The 17913-nt window shown below is 39.6% G+C and overlaps 1 protein-coding gene across 3 annotated transcripts in view; it reads right to left on the bottom strand.

Annotated features, from left to right (window-relative positions):
- The window catches only part of HVCN1 (hydrogen voltage gated channel 1), a 45932-nt gene that overhangs the window by 5048 nt on the left and 22971 nt on the right, over positions 1 to 17913 (bottom strand). For all 3 annotated transcript variants that reach the window (XM_074297467.1, XM_074297461.1, XM_074297472.1), the window contains exons 4-5: positions 12980 to 13084; positions 7255 to 7486 (exon numbers count right to left, since the gene is read on the bottom strand). In XM_074297467.1, the coding sequence (XP_074153568.1) occupies positions 7255 to 7486; positions 12980 to 13084 (337 nt within the window). The remainder of the gene's footprint in view (positions 1 to 7254; positions 7487 to 12979; positions 13085 to 17913) is intronic.

Below are 17913 nucleotides of genomic sequence, written 5' to 3'. Positions count from 1 at the left end.
CAGACACAATGAACCAGTCTAATTTAGTCTTTCACTTTTGCCATTTTCACAGCCAATCATTTTCCATCCTGATGCTATTTCTTCTGCATCTCTTCCATCAATGGCCTTCACTCCACAATACATCCATGCTCACCCAGGCCTTTATCACCTCTTCTCTGGACAATAGCACCCACCTGGCCTCCCTCTAGCCATTCTCTCCCATTTGCAGCCCAGCCTCCAATAGCTGCCAAACAGACCTTCCCACAGCACAGGACAGCCCATGTCACTCCTCTGTTCAGCAAACCTCCTTTGCCTCTAAGAGGTTTCCTGTTGTCCCAAAGATGAAACACAAACTCCCCTGATGTTTAAAGATTTTGTACTTTGGCTCTTGCCATCCCATAGACTCAATTGAAGCCAAACAAGACTACATGCTCTTTCCAGTCCATGGCACTCTGTCTCCCACTTCCTTCACTCCTATAAGCTGTCACTCATGCCTGGAATGCTCTCTCTTATTGCCTCTGGAAAGCCACAACTCCCCAATGGAAGCAATGCCTCCTTCAAGAGGCCTTTCCTGCTTCCTCCACTTGTTATTGTACCCCCAGATCACTTCATATTTACTTTTTATTTCCTTTATTGTCTATGTATATAGGGTGTCCTCCCAGCAAAAAAAAAAAAAAAAAAAAAAAAAAAAAAGTCATCTAAAGTCAGAATAAATGCAGTGACCAAGCTTGGTTCCAAGAGCTAAAACTCATTATAAAATTGTTTATACTTGAAATAAAAATATGATTATAAAGAAAGGCTTTTTACAGGATTCTTAACAAAGCATATATGTTCACATTCATTTATATATAAGGAATATAAATAGAATGTAGTGGAGAACTTAGCTTGTTTCAAATTGAAAATGAAAAGGATAAAAATAGAATCAGAGAGCTTCAAGCTAATAAGGGAGGGGAAAGGAGTAAACTATGACACATCCACCACATAGAGTAGCTGCAGTCAAGAAGATGAGGAATGAAAATTCAAGAAAGGCCCATCTAGACACATGCACGGTTTGAATTACAGGGAGCTAGAGCCAAGAGAAAGAGGCACATTTGCCCTTCTAGGCCATGGGATATCACTGCCACTTGGTGGAGTAAGTCCAATGACTGGAATTGGGTTCTTAAAAAGTTAAAGGTTTATTTAAAAGGAATAAGATATGTCTTATTCAAAAGCTAAAGGAAACAGAGTCTGCATTAGCATGCTGTGTTAAAAATATATTTCTGAGGAAATCCAGGAATCTGAGGGGAGAAGCGTGGTAGAAAGCTTTTGGGTGAATGGTGAAGAATGATGGAAAAAATAAATCCACCTGGACAGAAAGAGGAAATAGTGGAGTAATTGGGAAACATCACAAACCTAGCAAGGAGGTATGGCATAATACTGATGGGAGACTTCATTATTCATACCCCTGCTGACTTTCCCTCTGACCAAAGAACAGCAGTTAGTTCCTTTCCTTGAATTGGTGACCATTTCTTTAAAAGGCGAGAGAACTAGTGAGGATTCCTGTTTTGCAAATGATTTTCACCAACAAAACAAGTTAATAGGCGATAAATATTAAGTACCTACCATATGCCAGGCCTTGTGCTAAGTACTAGGAATACAAATACTAAAAAAATGGTGCCTTTCCTCAAAGAGCTTACAGAAAAGCACAGCAAAATAAGACCATACATAAAGCTAAAAGTGTGGGTGGGAGGGGACGTACCTGGCACAGGGGCATGGTGGCGAAGTACCTGGCACAGGGGCATAGTGGAAAAGTCAAAGGAGCTCAAAATGAGTGCAACTGGAGAACACAGGAACTGGTTGCCAGGATAAAATGAAAAGGAGCTTTGGAGGAAAAGCTCACTCCACATGAGTGCGTGACACGTGCCTAATATAGTTGATTACTTATGCTGTCTGGGGGAAGGGGAAGAAAAATCTGAAACAAGGTTTTGCAAAGATCAATGTTGAAAACTATCTTTGCATATATTTTGAAAATTAAATCTATTAAAAAGTGTGTAACAGGAGGAAATGCAGGAATAGCCTGGCATGTAGCTTAGATTTAGTGAGAACAGATTCTATATTATACAGAAAATAAGTAGGGGAATTCAACCCTGGAGGAACAGGAAGCTCTGAACAAAATTCTGAAGAACCCATAGAAAACATCTTAGTGATGAGGGCAAAAGAGAGCTGGATATCCTGGTGTAGATCACAGGGAGCCAGATCAGCAAATAACTTTGATTTTCAAAAGACATAGAAGATGGAAGGAAGGGTAAGAAAATAGAATGAATATGGAGGATGTTTCATTGGTCCTATAACAATCGTCAGAAGTGCTCACTTTCAGAATGAACTGATGATAGCAAGGAAGCCTGAAAACAGAGGTTTTACTTTTGTTTTTTTGTTTTTGTTTTTGTTTTTGTTTTCTTGGAAGGAAAAGATCATAAAAAATGGGACAGAACGATTGCTTGGGAGGTGGATGGTGATAAGTGAGAACAGAAAGGTGGTGATTTCTCTTTATCAAGAAGAATGACCTTTGCACAGGTCAGGATAAAGGGTTAAAATGACTAATAGGATGTTGATAGTAAAGTTAATTTGTTGTGGTTGTCCAATCATTTCATGTCCGACACTAGGTGACCTCATCTGGGATTGCCTTCACAAAGATACTGGAGTGATTGGCCATTTCCTTCTCCAGCTCATTTTACATATAAGGAAGCTGAAGCAAAAAGGGGGAAGCAACTTGCCAGGGTTGCAGTTAGTAAATGGCTGAGACTGGATTTGAACTCCAGAAAATGAGTCTAATTCCAGACCGAGCACTGTTTGCTCTGCCACCTAGTGACCAACAAGGGCAATCAGAAAGATATTTAGGATCACTTGGTACCCTGATGTGTTCAACTGATCAAGCCCAGATGAACTACATCATAGGAGAGTCAAAGGAAAGGCAGGTGTGATTTTGGAACCCCTTGACAGTGATTGTAAAAAATCAGAAAAGACATCTAGAGGTATTTTTAAGACCAAGGAAGGGTAATTGTCCCTATTTTCAGAAAGAAAAAAAAGGGGGGATGGAAAAGAATTCTGAAATCTATAGTCCAATAAGCTTGATTTTGACCTTGCTGACATTGGTTCAGGATTCATTATTGAAGAGATTGCTGTGGAAGACAGAATACAAAAGGCCAACTTTGTCAAGAGCAGGTCATGCCCGACAAACCTAGCAGGCATGGATTTCTGAATAGGCAGCAGATGATGAAAGTTTGACCTGCACTTGGAAGGTGGTTTCTAGGGCAACTCCCCAGGGATCCATGCTTGGCCCTGTGCTGCTCCAGGTTTTTAACAGTTCCTGGGAATTTGCTATTGGATGGCATGCCCATAGAATCTTCAGAGGACACCAGACTATGAGGGATGGCTAACAAAGGCGGGAGCAGGGGGAGGAAAGCAGAGGCTTCTGATCATGCTAGATGGGGGAACTGTAGCTCTTTAGCCTGCAGAAAAGATGATGTAAAGAGACAGAAAGACAGAAATAATCTTCTAGCAGTTGAAGGACTGTTGGCTTCAAAAAGAAATTTGAATTGGCCTGTTCTGCTTGGCCCTCACGGGTAGAACCCAGAGCAGGGGGTGAGAGCTACAAAGAGTGGAATTAAGGCTGTAGCCCCTCTTATTTGTCTTTCTCCCAGAAAGCACAGTATCACTGCAAAGCCCATGAGTGTAGGAGGCATCATCAATATGAAGAAACTTTGGGGAAATGTGTGTCTGTGGGAAAGTGTGCTTTTCAAGACCGAATGATGGAAAGCACCTGCTTACCATTCTGATGTGTTCTGAGAATATTCCAGTAACCATGCTTGGTTCAATCTCCTCTATATTTCCTTCTCCCGGTATTGGACTACTACCCTCCCATTCCTGTTTTCACTCTGTACCACCCCCACTATAAAGTGTCTTCCTAGCCCAGTGTAAGACCATAAATAGGGAAACCATATTCCACATGGTCAGAGAACATGGCTGTGACACTTTGGCAGGTGTCCAAGGTCTAGTTTTTCCCTTGTGGACACAAATAATAAAAGTGCCTCAGCTAAACCATGAAAAACTCAGAGAGCTGGGTTACTTCTTCCATAGGAGAAAATTTAGGCTTGATATGAAAAACTCCCTAACTTTCTGCTGTCCAAAAGTGGAATAAGATGATTGGGTCGGTAGTCATTCTCCCTTTCTAGAAATCTTCAAAATACCATTTACTGGCTGTGTAATAAAGTGTTTTTCTTCAAGTATGAGTTTGACTGGTTGACCTCTTTGGTATCTTTGAGAATCTATAATTTTTTATATTTCACATAAGCTTTTTATCATTTACTGATGGTTAATTCCCAAATGAAAGACAACATGCCAGAGTTGGCCGTGGGGCCAGGAAGATCTGGGTTCAGGTCCTACTTCTGATGAACCCTAACCTGTGACCCTGGTCAGATCACTTAATTTCTGACTACCCAGGCAACTAAGACTTTAGGTTGCAAAAACAGACTCTAATCTGGTAGTAGTAGAGGGAAGTCACAGGTTTGGTTAAATTAAAAAACAAAACAAAACAAAAAAAAAAAACCACCTCTTCTGTATCCTTACTCCCTTCCCCAAGATCAGAACTTATGGATATTAACTTTAACCCAATAATAATCAATTGTTCCCATTTATTTTGATGACCTGTTTTGAATATCTTAGAAATTAAGGTGTAGGTTGCTTCTAAGGTGCCATAGAAATGAGATTCTGGGAGGATATCAAGGGGCCCAAATGGAGGAGAACAAGACTCTCTTTCACAAAGGTCAAATTGACCCACAATGTTTTCCCTTCAAAACAGTCTGAACCTTATCTCCAGAGTCCCTAACCCACATAAGCCTCAGTTTCCAGGCTGTCCAGTATTAAATTCATCAAACCAACAGAGAAAAGGAATTCTTCCAGAAAATGTCTCCCTCTTCAGTGGAATCCTACAAGAGACAAATCCTGACCCAGGTCAAGGAAGTAAGGAAGCTATTAGATCAGGTAGAAGAGAAAATGCTACGTATCTGTTCTCCTCATTTACACAGACAATTACATATTTAACACCAGCATTTTTCCAGTGATGCTTTAGGGAATCATGGAAGACGATAGTCTCTGAAGTATGGAAAATACAAAGACCTGGAGAAGATGGACAAAGGGACCATGGGTATACAGATTGCAGTATGTCACCAGAGAAGATTCATGTACAAGAAGTGAGGTATAAGACATACTCAAAGACCCATATGGATAAAAAAGAGGGACAGACTAGTCATATATCCAGAAGGAGTGATTACAGGTAGCTCCCCTGAGTACTAGATTGTGGGACTGGAGTCAGGACTCAAATGTGGCCTCAGACAGTTGCTAGCTGGGTCGCTCTGGGCAAGTCACTTAATTTCTCCCTGTCTCAATTTGTTCATATGTTAATTGGGGATAATAACTGTACTGAACTCACCTGGTTGTTATGAGGACCAAATGTATATAAAGCATTTGTATATCTTTAGATATTATATAATTGTGATTATTGTTGTTATGTTGAATGTTCCAGAGAAAGATCTTCATTTTGTTACCTTAAATTCAAGTCAAATCAATTAAGTGTTGGAGATTAAAAAAACAAAACAATAAAAATTAGTCCCTGCCCTCAAAGAGCATATATCCTACTTGGAGGGGTTGGGGGGCATGGAGAGTGGGATGCAGAGAAGAGGCAACATTTAAACAGATAAATAAACCCAAGATAGTTTGAGGAGGTTGATTTCTCTCTCTTTCTTTTATCTGTTTTGTATGTATTTACATGCTTTCATATTACCTCTCCTGATAGAATGTAAGCTCCTTGAGGGCAGCCATTATTCCCCTCATACCTTTGTATCCTCAGCACTTAGCAGCATTCCTTTCACATACCTGGTGCTCAGTAAATGCTGCTTGATTGGCTGATTGAGGGAGAAAAGATTAATAACTAGGGCCCATAGGAAAGGCCCTTCTGGGGAGGTGGCATTTAACTTGAGTCTTGGAGGAAGATTTTAATTTTAAGAGTTCTAAGAGGTGGAAGGCAGGAGGAAATGGCTTCCAGGATTATAGGACAGTCTTTGTAAAAGCACAGAAATGTTGCATGACATGTATGCCAGGGAAAAGCAAGTAGACCAGTTTGGTGGAATGACATCAATAAGGATTACCCAGAAGGCATGGAAGGACTACAGTCTGCACACGGAGAATGAGTGCTACATAAATGAGATCATGTGAACACCAAAGTACAAAAGCATTAGCTTTAGAAGTAATCATTAGAACTTCCTGTCTTCTAAGTATAAAGGGAAGTCATATTTCTTACCAAAGTGCACTCAAGCTTGCCACCTCATTTGGATGCTCAATTCCTTGGGAACAGAAGAGACCACAATGGAAGAAATACTGGAGGGGAGGAGGAGGGAGAATGAACACATACTTTATCCCTACCCTGAGGAGTTCAGAAAAGCCCCAGAAGACTTTAGTGAACTGATGCAGAGTGAAATAAACTGAACAACAGATACTATGAATAAAAGAGGGTAATATGAAGAATGCAAAAGGAAGTAGAATTGTGATTAATAGTAATAAACGATCTTGGTCCTGGAAAATAAAAAAAGAAATATATCTTCTCAACAATGAAATAGGGAAGCCTAGGGGAAGAACATATATAATAATTATTTTTACTTTTCTGGCTTGTATATGAATAATAGTATTTATCCATAAAATAAATGATGATGATAAAAATAATAATTGTTAGCATACTCTGCTTTAAGATCTACAAAGCTCTTCACAAATATTATACCTTTTTATCCTCACAAATCAGGGAGGGAGATGCTATTATTATTGCCCCCACTTTATTGATGAGGAAACTGAAGCAGGTAAAGTTTAGTGATTTGCCCACATTTACAGTTAGCAAGTATATGAGGTAGCATTTGAACTCAGGATTTTCTAACTCCAAATCTAACATTCTAGGTATTATATTACTAACTTGAAATGATTTTATTGTAATCAATAAATTGATTTTTTTTAAGAAAAAGACTAAAGATTTTTAAAAGAAAGACTAGCTTCTTGTGGCAACACTTGTTTGCTCTTTGTTTTCCAACTACCAAGCAAGATGTAGTCTAAGGTCAGCACAAGGCTCAATGCCAGGTAGATTGAAACACAAGAATGTCTCATGCCTTACAGAACTGGTATCGCTTTACGTCTGAATTTTCCGAGCAGTCTACTCAGCCAACACTTCATAGAGAACCTGCCACTACTGAGACTTACCATTGATAATCCTGGCCACTCGCCAAAGACGGAGAAGGATCAATAAGCCGAGGGCTTCGAAGGCATGCTCTTGGAACAGAAGGACAATGTCGAGGACAAAGGAGATAATCACAATAACAGCATCCAGAATCTCAAATTTGTGGTAGAAGAATTCCTTTTGGAAGACGTATAATTTTAATGCAATTTCTATCATGAAGAAGGACAGGATGGCAATGCTGAGATAGTGGAACACCTAGAAGAAAGGCAGGGAGCCAATAATTAAATTCCACCTACTCTAAGCATCACATCATCATCATCACTGGTCTCCCTCCTCATCTCCTATGACTGCTTCAATCCCATCTAGAATCTAATCTTCTACAGGAAACCTTTTCTAACTCTTTTAATTCCAGTGCCTTCCTTCTCTTCATGATTTCCCATTTACCAAGTACAGTGCTTGTTTTTGCATATCTATTTGCTGGTCATCATCCCCATTAAATTGTAGGCTCCAGAAGGGGAGGCATTTTTTTGCTCTTTATTTTTAATCCCTAGAATTTAGCACAGTGCCCGCACAGAGTAGCCATTTAGCAAATCTTGATTAACTAACTACCTTACAGAGTTATGACAATCCAATGAAATGACATATATATAAGATGATTGGTCAACTTTAAAGTGTCAACTAAGTGTTACTGTTATTAACTATTATTATTCAAAACAATTTAGCAGATGGCCTTTACATTGCTGTGGTGGAAAATTTCATCATCCTGTGGTTGGCCTGGTGATAAGCCTCTCTGAAACTAGCTAGATTCAGTATTGGGGGAATGGTCAACCAAATTTCCCTATATAAATGTAATAGGATATTACCATGCCTAAAAAAAAAATGAATATGAAGAATTTAAAGAAACAGAACAAGGAAAACAGAACACTCAATGAATAAAACATTGGAATCTGTCAATAAGCATTAATTAAACACCTACTATGTGCCAGACACTGTGCTAAATGTGATTCAAAGAAAGGCCAAAAAATATGGAAAATTAAAAAAAAAACAACAACAACTGAGATTGATCACCCTTTAATTATAATGACCAAGCTTAGTCCCTGGAGAGGAGAAAAAAAAAATGATCTCTCTTCTTTGCAGAGGTGGGAGATTGAGTGTGATAAATAAACTATTTTATTTGATGGGGTGCATGAACTATTATATATGACGCATGTATTGGTTAGTTTTGTTGAACTGGTTGTCCCTTTTTTCTTTTAAAATTTTTTCCTAAAAGTGATGGTTGGCTGAGTGAGAAGTGATATGCTTGGAAATAAAGGTGATGTAAAAAAGATATTAAAGAATTTTTAAAAATTAGCTAGGCTGGGCTCAGCAGACAGACATGTTTTCAAAAGCCTTAGGTCAGCGTCCACCCACTCTCAGGCATGGGAGGAGGGACATTAGGGGCGATTCTCCTTTTGCTCTAAAACATGATCCAGCCCTTAATTAATGGATTTTCTGTTAATGCTCCTTAACTACAAGGACTCTACTCAACAACCTGCATGATCATTGGGAAAGTTCTTTATCTGCTTCTTTCTGTTGATAAAACTTTTATCCTCTGTGAATCTCCAGAGAGATTCTCACTTCAAGGTTCAAAGGAATGCCCAACGTTATTTTAAGGCTTCCTCTAAGTGCAAGTCCCACCTTCTTTCAACATCTATCACCTCCCTTAAGACTTGGTGCAATAGCTACTTCCTCTAGGAAAGCCCCTCCTCCATCTCTGCCTATCTTTTGATCTCTCATTCTGAATCTTCTTGGCTACTTAATTGACAAGTTCAGAATTCTCAGTTTTAGCCTGCAAGGCTATTAATTCTTGGGCTTCTGCCCATGCTGGTTGCATTGCTACTGTAAATAAAATGTTCCTTTCTATTCAAAACAGTATGGAACTGTATTAGTAGTAGTAGCAGTAGCAATAATACCAGTGGAGATGGTAGTAGTATTAATAGTACTTATAGTGATAATAACTATAATATTAGTAGTGGTAGTATAATAATAGTACATAGTACTGATGATAGTAATAAAAATATTAGTAGTAATAGTAGTAATTAAAATGGGCAGTATGGAATTGCATTAGTAGTGTAGTAGCAATAATACCAGTGGAGATGGTAGTAGTATTAATAGTACTCATAGTGATAATAACTATAATGTTAGTAGTGGTAGTATACTAGTAGTACTAATAGTACTGATGTCAGTAATAGTAGTAGAAATTATAGTTATATTATTAGCAGAGATAGTATAATAGTAGTACTAATAGTACTGATGTCAGTAATAGTAGTAGTAATTGTAGTTATATTATTAGTAGAGGTAGTATAATAGTAGTACTAATAGTACTGATGATAGTAATAATAATAATAGCAGTTATAATATTAGTAGTGGTAGTATACTAGTAGTACTAATAGTACTGATATTAGTAATAGTAGTAGAAAATGTAGTTATATTATTAGCAGAGATAGTATAATAGTAGTACTAATAGTAGTGATGTCAGTAATAGTAGTAGTAATTGTAGTTATATTATTAGCAGAGGTAGTATAATAGTAGTACTAATAGTACTAATTATAGTAATAATAATAATAGTAATAATAGTAGAAGTGATGGTGGTGGTGGTGGTTCTAGTAACAGTAGAAGCAAAATTAGTAGAAACAGTAATAGTAGCAGTAGTGATAACAGTCCTAAAATAGTCATTGTAACTGGAGTGGTTGTAACAGTAGCCATGGTAGCAACAATAACAGGAGTAGGAGTAGTAACAGTAATAGACATAGAAGGGATAGTGGTGGTTCGGTAATCATCAGAGAACCTCGATTTAAATCCAGCCTCTGATGCTTGTGAGTTGTGTGATCTTGAGCAAAGCACTGTCCCCTGCCTGAACCTCCACCTCCTAATCTGTAAAATGGGTGGTGGGGAGTGAGGGTTGGACTAGATGAGTTGTAAAGATGCAGCACATGAGTCCCCCACACTGGACTGGGACCTTGGAGAGCAGGGACCATGTTTGCCTCTCTAAGGCACACAGCAGACAGACCCTTCCTAGAAATGCTGGGTTTATTGGATGGGTTTCTTCTGGCTCTAGTTTCATGATCCACTGAGGGCAGGCACTCTCTGAGAAATGAGGAGAACGTGAATAAAGAACAGAGAAGGAGCTGCTTGAGGTCAGTGATTGTTTTATTTCTGCCTCTTGTCCCCAGTCCCTGCACACAGAAGAAAGGGAGCAAATCTGGACTTGTGATATCACTCTTACAAGGAACTCTCAGATGGAGAAATTCCCCTTACCAATGCAGGCTGGCATCTTTTTTGTAAATTAAAAACTTAGGAAATATCCCAGGACACTGAGAAGTTAAGGGACTTGGCCATGGTCACACAGCCAGGACGTGTCAAGAGTGGGACTTGAACTCATTCTTCCTGAGTTTGAAGATGGTTCTGTCTCCACTACATTTGTGACATACACAGTAGATGCTTTAAAAATCTTTGTTGAATTAAAGAAAAAACAGCCTGACCTGCCAATCCATGATTGCTAATAGCTTGCAATATAAAAAGATCTCAGTTTATCCTGTGAGTTTACTCTGAAAGGTGGGTGCTGTTCTTTTCCTCATTTTACAGATGAGGAAACTGAGGCAGGCACTTTCTATTACTGGATACATTTTTCTTTATATCCTCTCCTCTCCCACAACCTGTTTGTGTTGGGGAAGTCAGAATAATCCTTGTTCTCCTTTACTACTTTCAAATTCTCCCTTGAATCTGACCTTGAGATTCATGCTAGCCAAATTTATCACTCAACAGAGAATCCTGGTGATTGTTAGCTAGAGACACCCTCTCCCCACTCCAGCTCAAGGCATTCAAGGGCCTGGCTCAAACTTTTTTTCTCTTTTCTATCTCCCACCATCACAGGAGAGGGTAGGTGCTCATGACTGAAGACCTATCTTCCTCATTCCTGAAGCACCTCCTCCACTCCTCCTCAGCCACTCAGAGAGAGGCTCACCCCCTTGTCTTGCCATCATGCCCAAATCTTCCACTTCCATGTCCACGAACTCTGAAATTCCTTCATCTGGTCATAATCTCATCATTCCATCTTTCCCTCTGCTTTACAACCTTCAACCCAGATTTTTAACCACACTGTGACCTCCATTATCTCTACCCGTTAGTTATTTCCCAGGTCATCATCTTTGCAGTGACTGGCTACCATACCTCAAGTCTACACTACCTTCCACCACAATTTCTTTGCCCCTCTGCCCAGTTGATTATCATTACCAAGCTTACCAAGCTTGAACCCTGGAAAGCTCCCCCCAGTCTCCTCCTTCCCAATCTTGTGCTATTGAACCAAACTGGAAGAAATTACAAAACCTGATTGATTGGACCAACTACAAAGTGATGTTATTTCATCTCAACTGAGCCTTATACACAACAAGGCAAACAATCTATGACTCCAGTTGGATTCGTTATCCACCCCTGGACTGTGGCTTTTCCCAGCATTCCTGTCTCTCCCTAATATTCTAAACTCCTCCCCCTAACACTCTCAGCCTAAAACCTTGCCCCATATTTCATGTACAATTGAATGGGATGGTTAATGGAGAGCTCCCTCTTCTTTCCTCTTCCTCTCTCCACTATCTCAGATATCTTCCTCTTTTATCTCCTCCTCTTCCCTGATCTCAGATGAAGATGGCCTTTCTTCTCGCCAGGTCTCAATCCCATCTCCTTCAATCTCCTCCACCAGACTCACAGGCACTACCATTTCTGAGCTCTCTCTCAGATTCAGTCTTTCTATTGGCTGTTTCCCTGCAGCCAATAACACATCCATGTCACCACTCTGTCCTCAGAAAAACATTCACTTGTCCCACTCTACCTCCTTTCATCATCTACGTTTCTTGGGAAAGTCACCTCCAATCTGTCTTCACACCCTTTCTTTCTACCCTTCTGCATTGTGGCTTTTGACGCCATCATTGAACTAAAACTGCTCTCCCACATCACCACCGATCTCTTCAAACGGCCTTTCTCAGTGCTGACCCTCCCTGGCTCCTTGGCAGGAGTTGAGGTGGCTGATCACCTCCTTCTCAATGCTTCTCTTCTCCTGACACTGCTCTCTCCTGGCTCCTTATTTGGCTGACAGCTCCTTCTCAATCAGGCCATAGTTGTGTCTGGCCCCTAGACTGGGCCCTAAGCTCCCTTCTTTTTTTCCCTCTATCTTGACTATTGTCCTGGGTCAAAAACCTCCTCTACCCAAGCCCCTCACTCCACAGCACTAGATAGTTGCCTGGGCACATTGAGAAGTTGAGTTACACCCTTACAATTAAAAGGGCCTCACACCCCATCCAGTCCAATTTCAGTACAGATGAGGAAACAGATATTGAGGTACCTTAGGTGATTTTTTTTTTTTTGAGGCTGGGGTTAAGTGACTTGCCCAGGGTCACACAGCTAGGAAGTGTTAAGTGTCTGAGATCAAATTTGAACTCGGGTCCTCCTGAATTCAAGGCTGGTGCTCTATCCACTGCGCCACCCAGCTGCCCCCAACTTAGGTGATTTTCCACTGTCACACAGCTAATAAGCATCAAAAGGGGTACTTGAACTTGGGTCTTCCAAGGCTTGCCCTTTATAAGCCCTAGCCAAGCACAAAATGCATTGGAAAGTCTGCAGAAAGTACTTTTGGGGGGGTGAGAAACTGGGACACAAAATGAGATAGTACAGAAGGGGGTAGAGCTATGGAAAGACAAATAAGCTGATTTGCTCTACCCTGGCAGCATAATTGTCCTTGTCAGGCTGGATGATTTTCAAATCTAACATCAATTCAGCAAGCACCAGCAAGGCATCCATAATGACCAGGCAAATGATGATAACCTATGGGAAGAAGAAGAGGAAAATTGTTTTAAACTCTTTACACTGAAAACGTCAAGTGATAAATGCTTTCTTCCATATATAAGAGCTTGGGGATTAAATGACTGGTTATTCCTCTCTTCTCAGAGCAAAAAAAAAAAAAATAGAAATTGAGTGGGGAATGGCTCAATAGACTATGGTGTGTATTTGTGATGGGATGTCGTTCTATGGGAAATGATGAGCAGGATGCTCTCAGGGAAAAAAAAAAATCTGGGAAGTCCTCCATGAACTCAAGCAAAATGAAATGTATTGTATACAAAGTAACAGGAATGTCCTGGGATGATCAGCTGTGAAATATGACTTTGCTATTCTCAGTAGTACAATTTTCCATGACTACTCTGAAGGACTTATGATGTAAAATCCTATCCATATTCAGAAAGAGAATTGTGTCTGAATACAGACTGAAGCATTCTCTCTCTCTCTCTCTCTTTCTTTCTCTCTTGTTCTTTAAACTTGATTTTTTTTTACAGGTTCATATTTTCATTAAGCTGGGAGATCTAATTTTTTTTACAATCTGACTCTTATGGAAATTTTTTACATAGCTTCACAAGGAGTTTCTTAATTGTGGCTGAAGATAAGGAAGAGATCCTAGAATTCAAAAAACAAACAAACAAAAAAAAGTAAAAATAATTTTGTTTTGAATGTAACTGTATAAAATATAAAATAAAATAAATAATAACAAAAGATTGGTTTTTCAATTCTTTCTGACTCTTCATGACCCTATTTGGGATTTTCTTAGCCAAGTTACTGGAATTCTCCAGCTCATTTTACAGATGAGAAAACTGAGGCAAACAGGGTGAAGGGACAATAGCTAGGAAGTATCTTAAGTCAAATTTGAACTCAGGTCTTCCTATTTCCCTGCTTAAGCTCAATCCATTCTGTCACTCAGTTGCCCTTAAGAAGACTATTGTAAAAGGGAAAAAAAACCTCACAAATTGTTCCTAAATACCAAAACAAAAAGCTCAAACTCTTTCATAGTGAGAGAATATAAATTAAAGCAACTCTGAGATACACTCACAGCTATCACAGTAGACAAACCAAAGATTAAACCTCAGTGTTGGCAAGACTGTGGGAAAACAGACACAATATAACATTGATGGGAAATGTGAACTGGGACAAATTTGTTTCAAAAGCACAAAAACAACCTTTTAATGTACAATCAGAATTACTAAATTGATCTTGCTTCATGGCCCTGTGAGCCCACTCCTGGGACTATACATTAAAGGTATCATTAAAAGAAAACAAAACAAACAAAACAAACAAACAAAAAAAACCAATCTTATCTGTTGTTACTTTATACATACATACATATATATATATATATATATATATATATATATAGTTACTTTATTTGTGATCTCTAAGAACTGGAGGTTCTTTCATCTTCCTCTTCCCCCTTAGGAAAGGGTTAATCTTTTTCCTATCCCTACAGTTCTTTTCCTCCTCTAATGCCATTCCCATTTTCGAGGGGTCTCATGCCATTCCTCCGCACTTGTTGCAATTTCATAAATATGCAAATATTCTTCTGTTTGGATTAGGAATTCCTTGCATCTGTAAAGGTGTTCTACATGAGTCTTCATTTCTCTTGCAATAAATCCAATTGCAATGCATGTCTCTGCAATGTAATGCATGGACTGGTGATTTTTTTTTTTTTTTTGGTTAACAGAGGCCATTAGGATTCTAAGCTCACCTTGGACAGCAACTATAGGCAGGTCACTTAACCTCCAGGAGTGTCAGTTTCCTGCTCTGAAAAAAGGGATTTATTAAACTTATAGAACCTATGTCATAGTGTTAGGTTACTGTGTGACTGAAATCAGATAATGTATATAGGAGTCTTTGTAAATCTTATACTTATAGGTACGTATATAAAATTATTATATATTTCCATACTATATAAGAAATATGATAATATAAACAAAATAGTTACTACATTAATAAATTATATTATTAAAATAATAAAATATTCTTGTGCTATAGGAAATGGCAGATAGGAAGAATACAAAGAAAAATAGACTTAGAGATAACAGAATCAAAACCTTTGTTAAAATACACATATACACACACAGAAATATATACATATATATATATACACACATATATACTATACTGTGTGTATATACAGTATGTATACATACTATATTTGTACATTCACACATATATACACAGATATATGTATTTAAACATATATATATACACCTACATACATATGCGATAGGACTCTATATAAGTCACATGATTGCTTCACTGTCCCAGGTAATTCTAATAGTCTAAGTTGCAGATAGACCAGTGTTTGTGGAAAGAACTTTCTCACCTAGTTCCCTAAACCAATAAAACTACATTCCTCCCCACAAAATGTTTTTGGAATGATTAAGAAATAATATAGAAAGAAGGAAGCAGAATCAGAACATACTGATTATAGCTTTGTTTTTAACTGACATTAACAACAAACATGTAAGTGCCTACTAGAGATAAAAAAGATGAAAAAGAATAACAGTGAAACTCAATTCAAAGGAGGGAAAATTACAAAGGAAGAAAAGAAATCAAAAGAGAACAAAGATATACACAAAATTTTCTTGATCTTATTTTGTTTATGTGAATGACACTCTTTTTAGAGGGGATTTTCAAACAATCTCAGTTTTACAGTTTGGGTCATTTGGGCTTTATCTAGCTATTTAATGAGCACTGAATTAATCATTTTATTCTTATATATTATTATTTTTTAAAGCTTTTTATTTTCAAAACAGATGCATAGGTAATTTTCAACATTCATCTGTACAAAAATTTGTGTCCCCAATTTTTTTTCTCTTCCTTCCACCCCAACAGATGGTAAGGAATCCTATATTAGACATGTCCAATTCTTCTATACATATTTCCACAATTATCATGCTGCACAATAAAAATCAGATCAAAAAGGAAAAAAAATGAGAAAGAAAACATCTGCTCATTCCTCAGAAAGTCTTCCCACAATCCTGCTTGATTATCCCTACCTGAGGGAAAGGAATAAGGATTTCTATCCTTCCTATATGTGCCAGGAATGTGCCAAACACTTGACAAATATCTTCTCACTACAACCCTTACAGGGAGGTGCTATTCTCCCCATCTCACAGATGAGGAAACTGAGGCAGAAGTAGGGAAGTGACTTGCTTGGATTCACACAACTAGGAAATGTTTGAGGCTGGATTTGAACTCAGGGCTTCCTCACTCCAAGTCCAGCACGCTGTCACATCTTTCCCCATATATCCCTACAATGTCATCTGTCCTTGCTGCCTCCAGTTCCCCGCCTCCCCCTGCCTCTACACCTTACAAGCAGGCACAGGGGACAGGAACGATGGAGGCTGCAAGGGAACAGATGGGGAAATGCCACTCGAGGCTGGGCTGAAGGAGCCGCCCTTCAGGGCAAACCTAACTCCCTTTTCTTTGCCTCCCCAGGCCAAGCCACAGAGAAGGCCCAGAATAATTGCTGATGGATTTGATTCAAGGACCTCAAGACTGTCCTCTGGAAGAGGCACTTGACATTTTCTTTCTCCTCCTTGGCCCAGGAAGCAGCCCCAGTAGCATTCTCCTCAGTGCAAGGATTCCTGCCTGGATGGCAGAGAGAACTCCCTAACTGCGGGTCCTACCCAACATGCCTCAGGAAGCAGGGGGTTCTCTCCCACAAGAGAGCTTCAAGCTAAGGCTAGAGAGCCATCTGCTGGGTGGGCTAGGGAGGCACAGCGGGGACTAGATGGCAGCTGGGGTCTCTTCTACCTCTAAGATTCTGGAGTGGGTCTGATCAGGAAACTGAGGCAGCATGGGGAGAGCAAAGTGTGGTGGACTTGGGATCATAAAAGGCCTGTACTCAAATCCTGCCCTTCACAGGTGCTAGCTTTGAGACCTTTTGCATCTTTGTGCCTCAGTTTCCTCATCTGTAAAGTGAGCATAAGGATCCCTGCCTAGCTCACAAGATACCTGTGAAGAAAGTGCTTTGAAAACTTTAAAGCAACATAGAAATAGGTTATGGATGGTCGATTGGGATTTAGAGCTCAATCAGAGAACCCCTCTACTTCTTCTCCCTTAAGTCTTCCTTGCTTCCTTTCCACTTCCTATCATTTCCTCATTAGAAGGAAAACTTTTTGAGGGCAGCCACTGTCTTTTTTGCTTCTATTTGTTTCCCTAACACTGTCACATAGTAAACACTAACTGTGCTCTCTCACTTGATTGCTCTCTCTGCCTCTGTTTCTCTGTCTCCTGCTTTCCGTCTTTTCTCCTTTCCTTTCTCTAATGCTCTCTACCTTCTCTCACCCCTTTTTTGTCTCTCTCTGTCTCTTTGTGTTTCTCTCTTACCACTGAATTCAACCCCTTCATTTTACAAATCAGTAATTGATTTCAGGAAAATTGTCACCAATGTCATTCAGTGAATAAGCAGCAGGAATGGGATCTGAACTGGGTCCTCCTCCTACAGATCAAAGTCTTTTCCCAAATAGCCCAATTCTCCTTTCTCCTCCTCTTCTCTTTCCCCAGAGTGCCCACCCCAGCACTAGCCGGATACAGTGACTGAGCGAGAGCCTGGATGGAAAGAGCTTGCAGACCTCCAGTCTCATTACACACTTGCATAATTACCTCGTCTCCCTCAGTCCTGCTCTCCAAGGCCCCTCAGTGTCACCTCTGACAGGGCAGACGGGCAGGGGTTTGGCCAAGCTTGAGGAAGGGTGAGCCCCCTTGGCCAGGTGCAGGGGCACTGGCTCACTGAGCCTGGGATTTGGAGTGATGGAGGTGGCTGGCCTGGGCTACTCCTTCCAAGCTAATGCTGTGAT

This window comes from Sminthopsis crassicaudata, chromosome 1 (genome assembly GCF_048593235.1).
Source record: "Sminthopsis crassicaudata isolate SCR6 chromosome 1, ASM4859323v1, whole genome shotgun sequence".
NCBI classification, from domain to species: domain Eukaryota; kingdom Metazoa; phylum Chordata; class Mammalia; order Dasyuromorphia; family Dasyuridae; genus Sminthopsis; species Sminthopsis crassicaudata.
The sequence above is the reverse complement of the archived record's forward strand: the minus strand, read 5'-3'. Positions and strand labels throughout refer to the sequence as shown.